This window comes from Myxine glutinosa, chromosome 14 (genome assembly GCF_964187855.1).
Source record: "Myxine glutinosa chromosome 14, kmMyxGlut1.1, whole genome shotgun sequence".
Taxonomy (NCBI): domain Eukaryota; kingdom Metazoa; phylum Chordata; class Myxini; order Myxiniformes; family Myxinidae; genus Myxine; species Myxine glutinosa.
In genome coordinates, this window is record NC_136274.1 from 38,598,932 (window position 1) to 38,611,327 (window position 12,396).

At 48.5% G+C, this 12,396-nt stretch overlaps 2 protein-coding genes across 2 annotated transcripts in view; one reads left to right on the plus strand and one right to left on the minus strand.

Moving 5' to 3' along the window:
- The window catches only part of LOC137439641 (sodium/glucose cotransporter 1-like), a 61,129-nt gene extending 57,089 nt beyond the window's left edge, over nt 1-4,040 (minus strand). Inside the window, exon 1 of the mRNA XM_068135594.2 lies at nt 3,746-4,040. Within this exon, the coding sequence (XP_067991695.2) occupies nt 3,746-3,871 (126 nt within the window). The 5' untranslated portion in view covers nt 3,872-4,040. The remainder of the gene's footprint in view (nt 1-3,745) is intronic.
- The window catches only part of MTRFR (mitochondrial translation release factor in rescue), a 46,011-nt gene that overhangs the window by 23,608 nt on the left and 10,007 nt on the right, over nt 1-12,396 (plus strand). The window lies entirely within an intron of this gene.

Sequence of the window (12,396 nt, forward strand, 5' to 3'; positions counted from 1 at the left end):
GACCTAAAAAAAAATTATTTCATAATATTTTTTTACCATATTTTTACCTCAGCGCATTTCAGCGAGGAATATTATGCACGGAATCTGAGGCCAGTGGCAAGAGCAGCTGCGCAGATTCGCTCAGAGCGATCACATGATGTTCCTTGCCGCCATAAACTCAGTTACGCTTCGCACGTATTTCAGAGCGAAAAAGCGATTGCGTTTTTTCACATTTCAGCGAGGAACATTGCCATTCACACCACATAGGTTTTTTTTTCTTTCATCTTTACGAGATCCATATTTTTGTATTAATATTTACCCTCAGCGCATTTCAGCGAGGAATATTATACACGGAATCTGAGCAGGTGGCAGAGCAGCGCGCTGATTCGCTCAGAGCGATCACGTGATGTTCCTTGCCCGCCATAAACTCACAGTTACGCGTTCGCACGTAATTCCACACGTTCAAAACAAACGAGATCCGCGAAGCGAGTTGTTTGAGTCGTGCTAACCAAGATGGCGACACGGCGGCTTCACTTTTCACGGAGTATGAGCGTTCTATATATTTTCAATTCAGTGCGCCCGAACTCGCTCACATACTTGATTTGTGGCATAGGCATGTGGCCATTGGGCCTTCACGGTGTAATTTGTGCGAGGCTTTTGTCCGAGTGAGCTTGAGGTCGAGAGGGCGAATGTACGGGTTGGGAATGTATGGGTCTCCCTTCCCCCCGCCCGGCAACGCCGGTACTGGAGGGCGTCACAGGATCGGTGGAGTCTCCAAATCCGCTTCGTGCTGTTGCGAAGATGCAGGACGATGTCGCGATTGTTGTGCTGCTCTCCGACCATGAGACTGCAACGTCATTGTTGACTGGCCCTCCCCTTCCCCCCACCTTCCCCCCTCCCCCTCCCCTCCATATCCCCTCCCCCTCCCCCTCCCCCCCTCCACTCTCCCCCCCTCCCCCATCCCCCTCCCCCTCCCCCTCCCCCCTCCACTCTCCCCTCTCCCCCATCCCCCTCCCCCTCCCCCCTCCCCCTCCCACTCCCCCCTCTTCTCCCCCCTCCCCCCCCTCTTCTCCCCTCCCCCCACACTCCTCCCTCCCCCCCCCGTTCCCCTCCCCTCCCCTTCCCCCTCCCCTCCCCTCCCCCGCCCGGCAATGCCGGGTACTTCTGCTAGTAAGAAATAACTGAACTAAGCGAGGCTACATGTTGTGGTGCAACTAACTAAGAGGGGGGTTTGCCTTTATTCTCAAAACTGCAACAATATATACATATACACATATATTTGTTTGGTTCTCAGGGCCACAAGATAAATTATACTAGATATTTGCATCTATTTGTGTTGGCTTAGCAGTTAGGGTGCCGGCTTGGGATCCTAGGATCCTGGGTTCGAATCTCGGTCGATCACTGAATTAACGCCAGGGGGATTGACTCAGCCTGTCATCCTTCCGAGGTCGGCAAATTGAGTACCAGCTTGCTGGGATGAATGATCCCGGTGTGTACCCCGGTTTAGAATAGGTACACCATCTCCCTGCGCATCGTAAGAGGCGACTAAGGGTTGGCGTCAGGAAGGGCATCCGGCCATAAAAACATTGCCTCAAACAGGGAACCATGATTGTCATGGGACCCGCAAGGCTAACCCCCGCTCTAGCAGGGAAAATGGCCTTAAAAAACGATCATTCATTCATTCATTCATTTGCATCTATTGGTGAAAGGAGAAGCATTCGTGGTGTTTGTGTGCATGTATATGTGTGTTATAACCATCGCTGTCGCTAGCTAATTGTATTAACGCAAATTTTAGGAACCTAACTCCTCTCATCCACAGATATTTCTTGTATATCCTATATTCTCGTGAGTCCAATTTGCATTTAGGAACATAACTATTATGGTTAACCATTTTGAAATTGCCATTATATTGCCTAAATACTGAAAATTATGTTTAAAAGTTGAAATATGTATACATGCAACTCCATTGTAGCTCCGCCTCTCCGAGGTGGGCCTTGCTGTATGTGTCCATGCAGCGTAAATACTAGCCGGCTGATGTTTTACTTGGCTGGCGGTTGTTATACATGTTAGGGATGGCCAAAGAGGGTATCACGGACAGGGGAAATTAACCTTAACCCCTACTACTAATTAACACGGCATCAACCCTCATATGATGCACAGGTAAACACAGCCTTAAGATACATTTTCCCCACTTATTACATAGAAATGCTCCTACACGTCTCACGGTCCATAGTATTTCGATTCAATCCTACCTTTCCTATGGTAATTTCTTACCTACCCCTTACGTAACAGTATTTCAGGTTACAATTGTAGGTGGCTGATGTCAAAGGTTAGCATACCTCAAGCAATGGGTGAAAAGCAGACATACATACATACATGCATATACAAACACTTGCTCCATTATATATAGAAGTGTATATATAAAATTATCTTTATATGTATGTATGTGTATATATATATATATATACAGACTTGGCATTTAATATGGAATTTTTTTTTTTCTTGACTTGGGTTTACTTTCTTAACTCAGGATATCAATCGAGTGAGTTTCTTTTACACTTTGGTGATTTATTTGTTAAAAGAACCATGTCACTGATTGTCTGTCGAGGGAAGAAGTCAACAACAGGATTATATCACAGGTGGCGTGGCAAAATGTACGGACAGGTGCATTTGATGATTGGCTTCACAGTCGGGTATACAAGGGTTGTTGCGTTCTGTATTAGTGGAAAACAACTGCTGCACGTCTCCAAAAGTTATTGCCGCTTCCTCTGGAGATGGTCCGTCAACTCGACAATGCTGTTTGTCATGGAGTGGTGGCTTTACGAAATTACGGTATGAAAGAGCGTGCTATTGCTCGGCAGTATGGCATCACTCAAGGTCAGGTGTCAAAGATCCTGAAACGAAATGCTCAGAGGGGTGTCCCTACTCCAATACCGAGGCCAGGACGTCCCCGCAGAACCACAAGGAGGGATGATCGCCAGCTGCACCGCTTCGTCCACAATGGCCGTACCAAGTCAGACCAGACCATAGTCATGCAGTCGTCTTCGTGCAGTATCATTGGAGATCCGTGGGTTTGCACGCCCCGGAGTTTCTGCCGCAGTGCGGGATGCTGGACGGAATCGATCCCGCAGGTGACTTCGGACCATCTGCCTGTCCTGCCTTGCAGTGGTGACTCTTGGCCTCCCTGATCGAGGTCTGTCATCTGCAGAGTTGTGGAGGGTGTCTCTGTCCACCAGGGCCGATATCGTCTGGTGTGAACAGCCAAGGCGACGTGCCACCTCACGGTAGCTCAGTCCGCCTTGCAGCATGCCAAGGGCACGCTGCCGTTGATCCCTTGACAATCGTGGCATGTTGATTGAAATGCCCATTTTGCACTGGCCTTTTTAAAGCCAATATCAAGACATCACGTGCAGCTCATTAAAATCATCCCGTACCCCTTGGCTAATCACTGACAGTCAAAACGGCTGTTCAACAGCTGTGCTATGAAGTGACCATTGAAGGTTCAAGTGACCATCCGTGACCGTTTTGTCTGACAGTGAGGACACTATTGTCCACAAATAAGTTCACACATTTACTACATGCAGTGTTATTGTTGATATTTAAAGGTTTCAAAGGTGGTAAGTTTCTTTTGCGTTTCAGTATATATATATATATATATATATATATACCCTGACGACTCGTACATATAGTTATATACATACATACATACATAGAAAGATATACATATATTACACATTCACACAGTTATATTTAGATACACACTTACCCATATTCCAATGATCAGGACAACCACGAAGTAGCAAGTAATCACAGCGATATCTGGAGCATTGTTGATGTAGTTGACGATTACCGGGGGGCCCGTGGTTGGGCCAGTTGTAGTTTGTGCACTCATGGTGCAGGATCTGCTTTGTCTTGGTAGAACAGAGGATAAAATATCCCAACTGATAAGACGAATTCTGTTCCAGGTAACACTTAAAGGCGGGTTCGCATCGGCAGCGGGGTACAAAGGTACAGATTATTACCCACAGTGACCATTTTTCACTTCTGCATCATGTCGTTCAATCGGTATCAAAGTGGGTGAAGCAGAATATGTGCATTTGCTTGTTCACGGTCATTTGTATCCAGGTTGGTCAAGGTGTACACCAATGAGTAAGATGTGTGAATAGTTTGATATCGTCTGAAACAATTAATACTTTTAAATTCGTGGTGCCAACCTATGTATGAACAATCATAAAAATTTGAAATATAAATAGATCATAATACACAGCTTTGATGGGCCAATAGGCCTCTGATGTCAAAGGTCCCCAATGTTTTGCATTTCTCAGGAAAGATTTTTGTCTTCGAAAGACATCTATATCTATCTTCTATCTATCTATAATTCCAGTAATCTCTGTCTGTACGTTTGTACGTTTGTCTGTCTGTGACCGCTGTTTCTCGACAACCACGGGTCCGATATACTTTTAACTTGCCAGGTATATTGCTGGGGACCCGAGGATGTGCCTTTTCAAGGTTTCATATTAATCGGACAATTACTTACCGAGCTATGTCCAAAAAACGATTCAACCAATCAGAGAGCAGCGAACGATCGCGTGTGCCGAACGTGGCGGGCACACTCTGCCTCGGATGGCACATTTGACAGCGTATTCATTTATTTCACGTTTGCAAACTATGTTGGCGTTAAACTATGTTTTACAACTAATAAAAACGAATTTGCGATTCATTCGCTTTCCTGCGCGTTTGTGCACGCGATGGCGATTTCTTTACCAAACTCCGGAAGCCGTTCGCTTTGGACCAAACCATTGCATGTAAATAGAGGGGGGGGGTTGTCACCACTCGCAAGCCGTTCGCTTTGGACCAAACCATTTCATGTAAATAGAGGGGTGGGATATAATTTTAGATATAGATATAGTACGGGCATGCCCTAGTCTATCTATAATTCCAGTAATCTCTGTGTGTCTGTGTGTCTGTGTGTTTGTCTGTGACCGCTGTTTCTCGACAACCACGGGTCCGATATACTTGAAACTTGCCAGGTATATTGCTGGGGACCCGAGGATGTGCCTTTTCAAGGTTTCATATTAATCGGACAAGTAGTTACCGAGCTATGGCGATTTCTTTACCAAACTCCGCAAGCCGTTCGCTTTGGACCAAACCATTGCATGTAAATAGAGGGGGGGGATTGTCACCGTACTCGCAAGCCGTTCGCTTTGGACCAAACCATTTCATGTAAATAGAGGGGGGGGATTGTCACCATACTCGCAAGCCGTTCGCTTTGGACCAAACCATTTCATGTAAATAGAGGGGGGGGGATTGTCACCGTACTCGCAGGCCGTTCGCTTTGGACCAAACCATTTCATGTAAATAGAGGGGGGGGGGGGGATATAATTTTAGATATATATATAGTACGGGCATGCCCTAGTCTATCTATAATTCCAGTAATCTCTGTGTGTCTGTGTGTCTGTGTGTGTGTCTGTGTGTTTGTCTGTGACCGCTGTTTCGCGACAACTACCGGTCCGATATACTTGCAACTTGCCAGGTATATTGCTGGGGACCCGAGGATGTGCCTTTTCAAGGTTTCATATTAATCGGACAAGTAGTTACCGAGCTATGGCGATTTCTTTACCAAACTCCGCAAGCCGTTCGCTTTGGACCAAACCATTGCATGTAAATAGAGGGGGGGGGGGGATTGTCACCGTACTCGCAAGCCGTTCGCTTTGGACCAAACCATTTCATGTAAATAGAGGGGGGGATTGTCACCGTACTCGCAAGCCGTTCGCTTTGGACCAAACCATTTCATGTAAATAGAGGGGGGGGATTGTCACCGTACTCGCAAGCCGTTCGCTTTGGACCAAACCATTTCATGTAAATAGAGGGGGGGGATATAATTTTAGATATATATATAGTACGGGCATGCCCTAGTATATATAAACGTGAGTTGTCTGTGTGTGTGTGTCCAGTTTTTGTGTCCGCGTTTTATTCAGAGATGGCTGTACGGCTCTTCATCAAACTTTCAGAGGTTCATCAGTGAGTGCCTGGGAGTGCGTTAGGCCCAAAAAAAAAAAACATTGAAAAAAAAAGTTCGTTTTTTTGGAGTTAAAAAAAAAAATTGCTCGATAGTGCCTAAGCCTTTTAAAAATAATGACAGTTATACACAAGTACACATTCGCATAAATAAATACAAAACAATTACCAGACATTTGAATACAAATAAATCAAACAATTCCGGAAGTGCACGAATTTGGTAGTACGACTTCTTCTTCTTCCTGATCGGCATCACACTTAACTCAGAAACGTGAGCCACATTCACTCAGAAACGTGAGCCACATTCACTCAGAAACGTGAGCCACATTCAATCAGAAACGTGAGCCACATTCACTCAGAAACGTGAGCCACTCCCCTACCTCTCTTGCCTCCCACCTCCCTGCCCCTCCCTTCCTCTCCATTTCCTCTCCCCTCCCCCTCCCCTCCTCCCCTCCCCTCCTCCTCTCCCCCTCCTACCCTTCTCCCCCGCCCGGCAACGCCGGGTACTTTTTTTCTTTTTTTTCTTTTTTATACAAGATCGAGGCTCGTGAAAGAGCGAACATTAATCACACAGAAAGACAAACCGACACATAAAACATATAACATCGGGAGCGGTAGACAAGATGGGGAGAGAGGGGGAAGGACACAAACACAACATTTGAGAGCAGGGACCGAGAGACATGGAGACATTGAGAGATCTGTGGGAGGGAGAGGGCTTTGGGGGGGAGGCATGGGAAGGGGAAGGGGGGTGGGAGAGGTATAAAACATATGGACACTGCCAGGACTTCCAGGAAAGAAGTTGGAATTTCAAACAAGGTGGATCTGGGGTGAATTAGTGGGGGTAGAAAAGATCAAGGTTTAGGATGGGGGAAGATAAGAGATGGTGGTGAACAGCTGTTTTAAAGACCTGGAGGGAGGAGTGGGATTGAAGTGAGTGGGAGTTTGTTCCAGAGGAGGGAGAAAAGTGGAATGAAAGAGTGAAGGTGAGCAGAGAGCCGAGATTTCGGCAGTTTAACCATCAGAGGGTTGCTGGCAGATCTTGTGCGACCTGTAGGAATATTTGGGGGACAGAGCACAGAGAGAGCTGGGGGAGCAAGGCCGGAGAGGAGTCGGTAGAAGACAGAAAGACGACCTACCTGCCTGCGGTGAGTGAGTGAAAGGCCCTCGGAGTTAGCTTCATCGCAGCAGATTCCAATGATTCTGAAAGCTTTGGATTCAACCGCGTGAAGCCGCACTAGGTGTGAGGCAGGAGCACCGGCCCATAGTGGAGAACAGTATTCCATTGAGCTGTGGAAGAAAGCCTTGTATGTGGTGAGGAGCTCAGGTGTGTCTAGGAAGGACTTCGCACGACGGAGGATGCCCAGTCGGCGACTGGCTTTGGAGGCCAGCTTGGAAATGTGGTTTTCCCAAGAAAGATCATGGCAGATAGTGAGACCCAAAAGCTTGAGCGACAGAACTTCTTGGAGAGGATTGTTGAGAAAGTAGATGGGAGGGTGTCCAGTCGATCTTTTCGGAGAGACATAGTAAGAGTGTGAGATTTGTCAGAATTGAAAGACATGTTCCACTTGTTTGACCAGTCTGTGATTTTGTCCAGGTCTTCAGAGAGTGAGGAGGCTGCAGACTGCCGATCTGAGGGAAGAGGAATGGAGCGGCAGAGAGTGGAGTCATCAGCAAAGAGATAGAGAGGATTTTCAAGAGAGTCGGAGAGATCATTGATAAAGACCAGAAAAAGCACAGGGCCCAGAACACTGCCTTGGGGAACTCCAGCCTGAACAGGAAGGGGAGATGAGAGAAATCCATTCAGGGCCACACGTTGACTACGACCAGAGAGGAAGTCCGCAAGCCATGCATGGAGATTTCCATGGATACCATAGGAGGAGAGTTTGGTGAGCAGAGCTGGGTGCCAGACCGTATCGAAGGCACGTGATATGTCAAGGGAGACAGCTCTGATTTCCTGTTTGGCATTGAGGACCTCCATCCATTGTTGAGACAGCAGAAGCAGCATGTCCAGAGTCGAGTGACCTGGTCTGAAACCAAATTGATGATCAGAGATCAAGCCATTGGAGAAGAGGAAAGATTTCATATCCGAAGCAATGATGGATTCCATGACTTTGCTGATAATTGGGAGCAGGCTGAATGGTCTGTAGTTGCAAGGATCTGTTTTTGCACCTTTTTTGTGTAAAGCGGTAATGTTTGCTGATTTCCAGGATGCTGGCAGATGACCTTGAGCAAAAGATAGGGTGAAAAGAACAGAGAGAGGGTGAGATAGAGCGGCAGAGCAGGATTTTAGGACCCGTGGGCTGATGCCGTCTGGTCCAGTTGCAGAATCAGAGTCGAGGTTAGACAAAAACTCCTCCACCTTGTCAGGAGAGAAGGACACAGAGTCCAGGAGCAGTTGGGTTCTACTGGGAAAGGTGGGAACAGAGAGAGATGGGTTTGGGACACAAGATTTTGAGGCAAACACAGAGTTGAGGCATTCGGCTTTGTCACGTGCGATGTCAACTGTGTGGCCATTTGAGGTAAGGGAGGGGATGGAGGGGGAACAAACACCAGAAACGGATTTGACCAGATGCCACCAGGATTTGGAGGAAGGAGACAGGTTTGAGAGTTCATTCTTGAGTGTGGAGAGATAGTGCTTCCTGGCACTCCTGAGGGTAGACACACATTTGTTCTGAGTTTGGTGGAAGGAACTGAGATTACCTTCAGTTGGATTAGCTTTCCAAGAGGCAAAGGCAAGTTGTTTCAGGGCAACTGCCTCACCACAAGATTCAGTGTACCATGGACGGGAGGAAGGGTAAGACAACTGAAGACGAGATGGGATAAATCTGTGCATGAGAGAGAGCAGTTTGCTTTGGAAGAATTCCCAGGAAGAATTTATGTCAGAGGCAGTGGAGATGGGAGACCAATCCAGACGATTGATGGCTGCTTGAAGACCGTCCCAGTCGGCCTGAGTGAAATGCCAGACTCGTCGACGCTGAGGAGGCTCTCTGAGAATGGCCAGAGAGATGTCCACTTTGACAAGCTCATGATCAGAAGAACCGAATGGGGCAGAAGAAGAGCAGCAGACATTAGCAGGGAAGTTTGTCATAACCAAGTCTAGAAGAGAAGATACTCCATTGGCTGAGATCCGGGTCGGGAAATTGACAGATTGTGTCAATCCCAGTGAGTCACAGAAGTCCTTTGCTGAGGTGCCGTGACTGGTGAGAGAGGAACCCACACCCAACCAGCTGGCATGATGACAGTTGAAGTCACCACATATGAGGAAGAGAGAGTTGGGATGAGTGGATAGAAGTTGGTCCATGTTGTCAGACAGTGAAATGTAAATGGAGTCATTGCTGTTTGGAGGACGGTACAGAACACATATGAACAAAAGGTGGGAGCGGAGAGGAAGCCGTAGCCAGAGGTACTCCTGGGGGTGAGGAGGAGAGAGGGCAGTGCAAGGAGAGTGAGGAAGAGAGTTTTTGATAAAGATAGGCACCCCACCACCAACTTCTACTAGTTATCTATCAAGGTCAAAGTTCAAAAGGTTTCTTATAACGAGGTAAAATAGTTAAAATGAAGAGATTGTCTTGCTAGGTGCTAGTCTTGCTCTTGAAGTTATTCGGCGGACATATGTAGAACGGTCTGTGTCGATCTGTGTCGGCGGACATATGTAGAACGGTGGACGAAATCAATATAGAAGTTGATTGAGGAATGCCAATGTCTTCATAGTTGAAGATAAACGTTAATTTGAGGATCTACAGCTTTTAAACCGAAGTGGAATACATCCATTGATTGATTGTCATATTTACCTACGCCACCGAAGGTGGGCGGAAGTTATGTTTTCACCTCTGTCTGTCTGCCCATCCGTCCGTATGTCTGTCTCTCCGTCTGTTTGTCTGTCTGTCTGTCTGTTTGTCTGTAAACCGGATATCTCAAAAGTTGTGGAAAGATTCGGACAACATTTTGTGGAGTGGTTGGGTGTATGACAAGGACGAACCGATTGAATTTTGGTGATTTTAAGTGATTCTTCACCAAATTTCAAGTTTTAAGTGATTTTCAGAGAATTTTAAGTGATTTTTCACCATTGAGTGATGAGGCTAAAACCGATATGTAGCACGATATCTCAATAAGTTGTGTTGTGTTGTATTGTGTGTGTGTGTGTGTGTGTGTGTGTGTTTCAGTGTGTCTCCTCCATAACTCGAAAACTATGAAACCAAGTGGCCCCAAACCTTGCACGCACACAAAGGGAATTCCAAGGGAGGGCATGAATGAAAACTGTACGTTTGGGGAAATACAAACAACCCTTTTTGAAGATAAATCAATGGGAGTGCGCTCTAAATGCTGCTTTTGCAAGCCATGGCGATACAGTAGACAGTGCTCTTTTTATTTACGTACGCTTCCCGATGGCCTCACATCCTCATTTTAACTCAGATTCTATTTCTGTTTTCATTTCTGGTAAAGTAGATTAAGACTTGGTGAAAACTAATTCTGTGAAATTTGTGAACAATTCAAATTTATTTTTAAATTTCCGCTGCAGGCCCTGAATCGCTTTTAAAGGTGTACTATATCCTATATATTCTACAACTTGGCTTTGTGTCCTGTCTGCTTATTCGTTGGGTCTACTCAATTTATACTTACAACTTTAGAGGTCCCTCGAGGCGACCCGCACAAAATAAAAACAAATCTGGTGAAAAACGGATGTTTTACAATGAAATCATTGTGGCGGACACGATGGCTCGCTGGCGCGATGACATCATTCCGCGCACCAAGAGGGTGTTGGCCACGCCCGAGGGGTAGGCGTGGCCTCGGGATATACACGGGGCTCACAGCCCCGAGCACGGCAGTGCTATAGTTTGAGCTTTCGAATAAAGACGCTTTTGGTTACATACGTTGTTGCTTCCCTTATTGGCAAAACAAGTTGTGCGCATAGCACCGCACTACATTGGTGACCTCCGACTAGTTCAGCCGGCGCTGACCTACAGAACGCGCCATGACAAGCAGCAACGCGGTAGTGGTGAAACTCCCTGAGTTTTGGGAGGCTCAGGCTGAGGTATGGTTCATACAGGCCGAGGCCCAGTTCCAGCTTCGTGGCATAACGGCGGACGAGACGCGCTATTTCCACATCATCGCCGCCCTCGGGCCCGGCACAGCCGCCCGAGTCATGCCCGTCCTGCGGAACCCACCGGCCGACCACAGGTACGAGGCACTCAAGCGTCACCTCATCGCCACGTTCGGCCTCACAGAGGACGAACGGGCGGACCGTCTCCTGGACCTTCCTGAACTCGGCGACACGCGACCATCAGTCTGAATGGACTACATGATGTCGCTACTGGGGGACAAAGCACCGGATTTTTTTATTACGGGCGCTCTTTTTACGCCAGCTACCGGCCCAGGTACGCCTCGCGTTGGCCGGTTCCAAAATAAAGGAACCCCGCACGCTGGCCGTCGAGGCCGACAAGTTTTTTGCGGCGTGTGACACACGGGTGAGCTTCGGTGCGGCCGTCGCGGATCACGGGGCTGATGCTGATGCACCACACCTCGTGGATCTCGAGGCTGATGCACACCTCGTGGCCGCCGCCATGCCCCGCCCACCAGCACCACGAAAGTCGCGGCATCCGCCACACCCGCCACAAGCCTGGTGCCATTTCCACGCCAGGTTCGGCCACAAGGCAAAGAAGTGTTGCCCGCCGTGCTCATTCGGCAAGTCGGGAAACGCCCGGGCTGACGCTCGATAGCGGCTTTGAGCGTCGGCCTTTCCGGCAGCCTTCTTTTTATAACGGACACCTTGTCCGGGAGCCGCTTCCTATGTGACACAGGTGCACAGGTGAGCGTTATCCCTGCCTCTACGTCCGACAAGTGAACCGCGGGCCGGGGCCCCGCGTTGCTTGCAGCCAAAGGAACACCCATACACACGTTCGGGAAGCGCTGCCTCTCCCTGCAGTTCGGAGGGCAACGCTTCAAGTGGTCGTTCGTAACCGCCGGAGTGCCCATGGCATTGCTCGGTGCGGACTTCCTCTGCGCAAACGGGTTGGTGGTAGACGTGAAGAACAGACGCCTCGTCCAGGCCGAAACGTTCAGCTCGCTTGCTTGCGCGCTGAGCAGCTCGTTGAGCGGCTCACTGAGCGGCTCACCGAGCGGCTCGCCAAGCGGCTTGCTGAGCGGTTCGGTCCCGGCAAGGTTGGTTTGTACGCTTCCGGCAGCGGATGAGTTCACCCGCCTCCTCGCCAGTTTCCCGGCCCTCACGCAGCCCACCTTCTCGGCGGTGGCCGTGAAGCACGGTGTGGAACATCACATACCCACCGTCGGGCCACCGGTCTACGCCCGGGCCCGCCGCCTCGAACCGACGAAGCTCGTGGTGGCGAGAGCGGAGTTCGCTATGCTGGAGCGGCTGGGCATCGTGCAGCGCTCCAAGAGTGC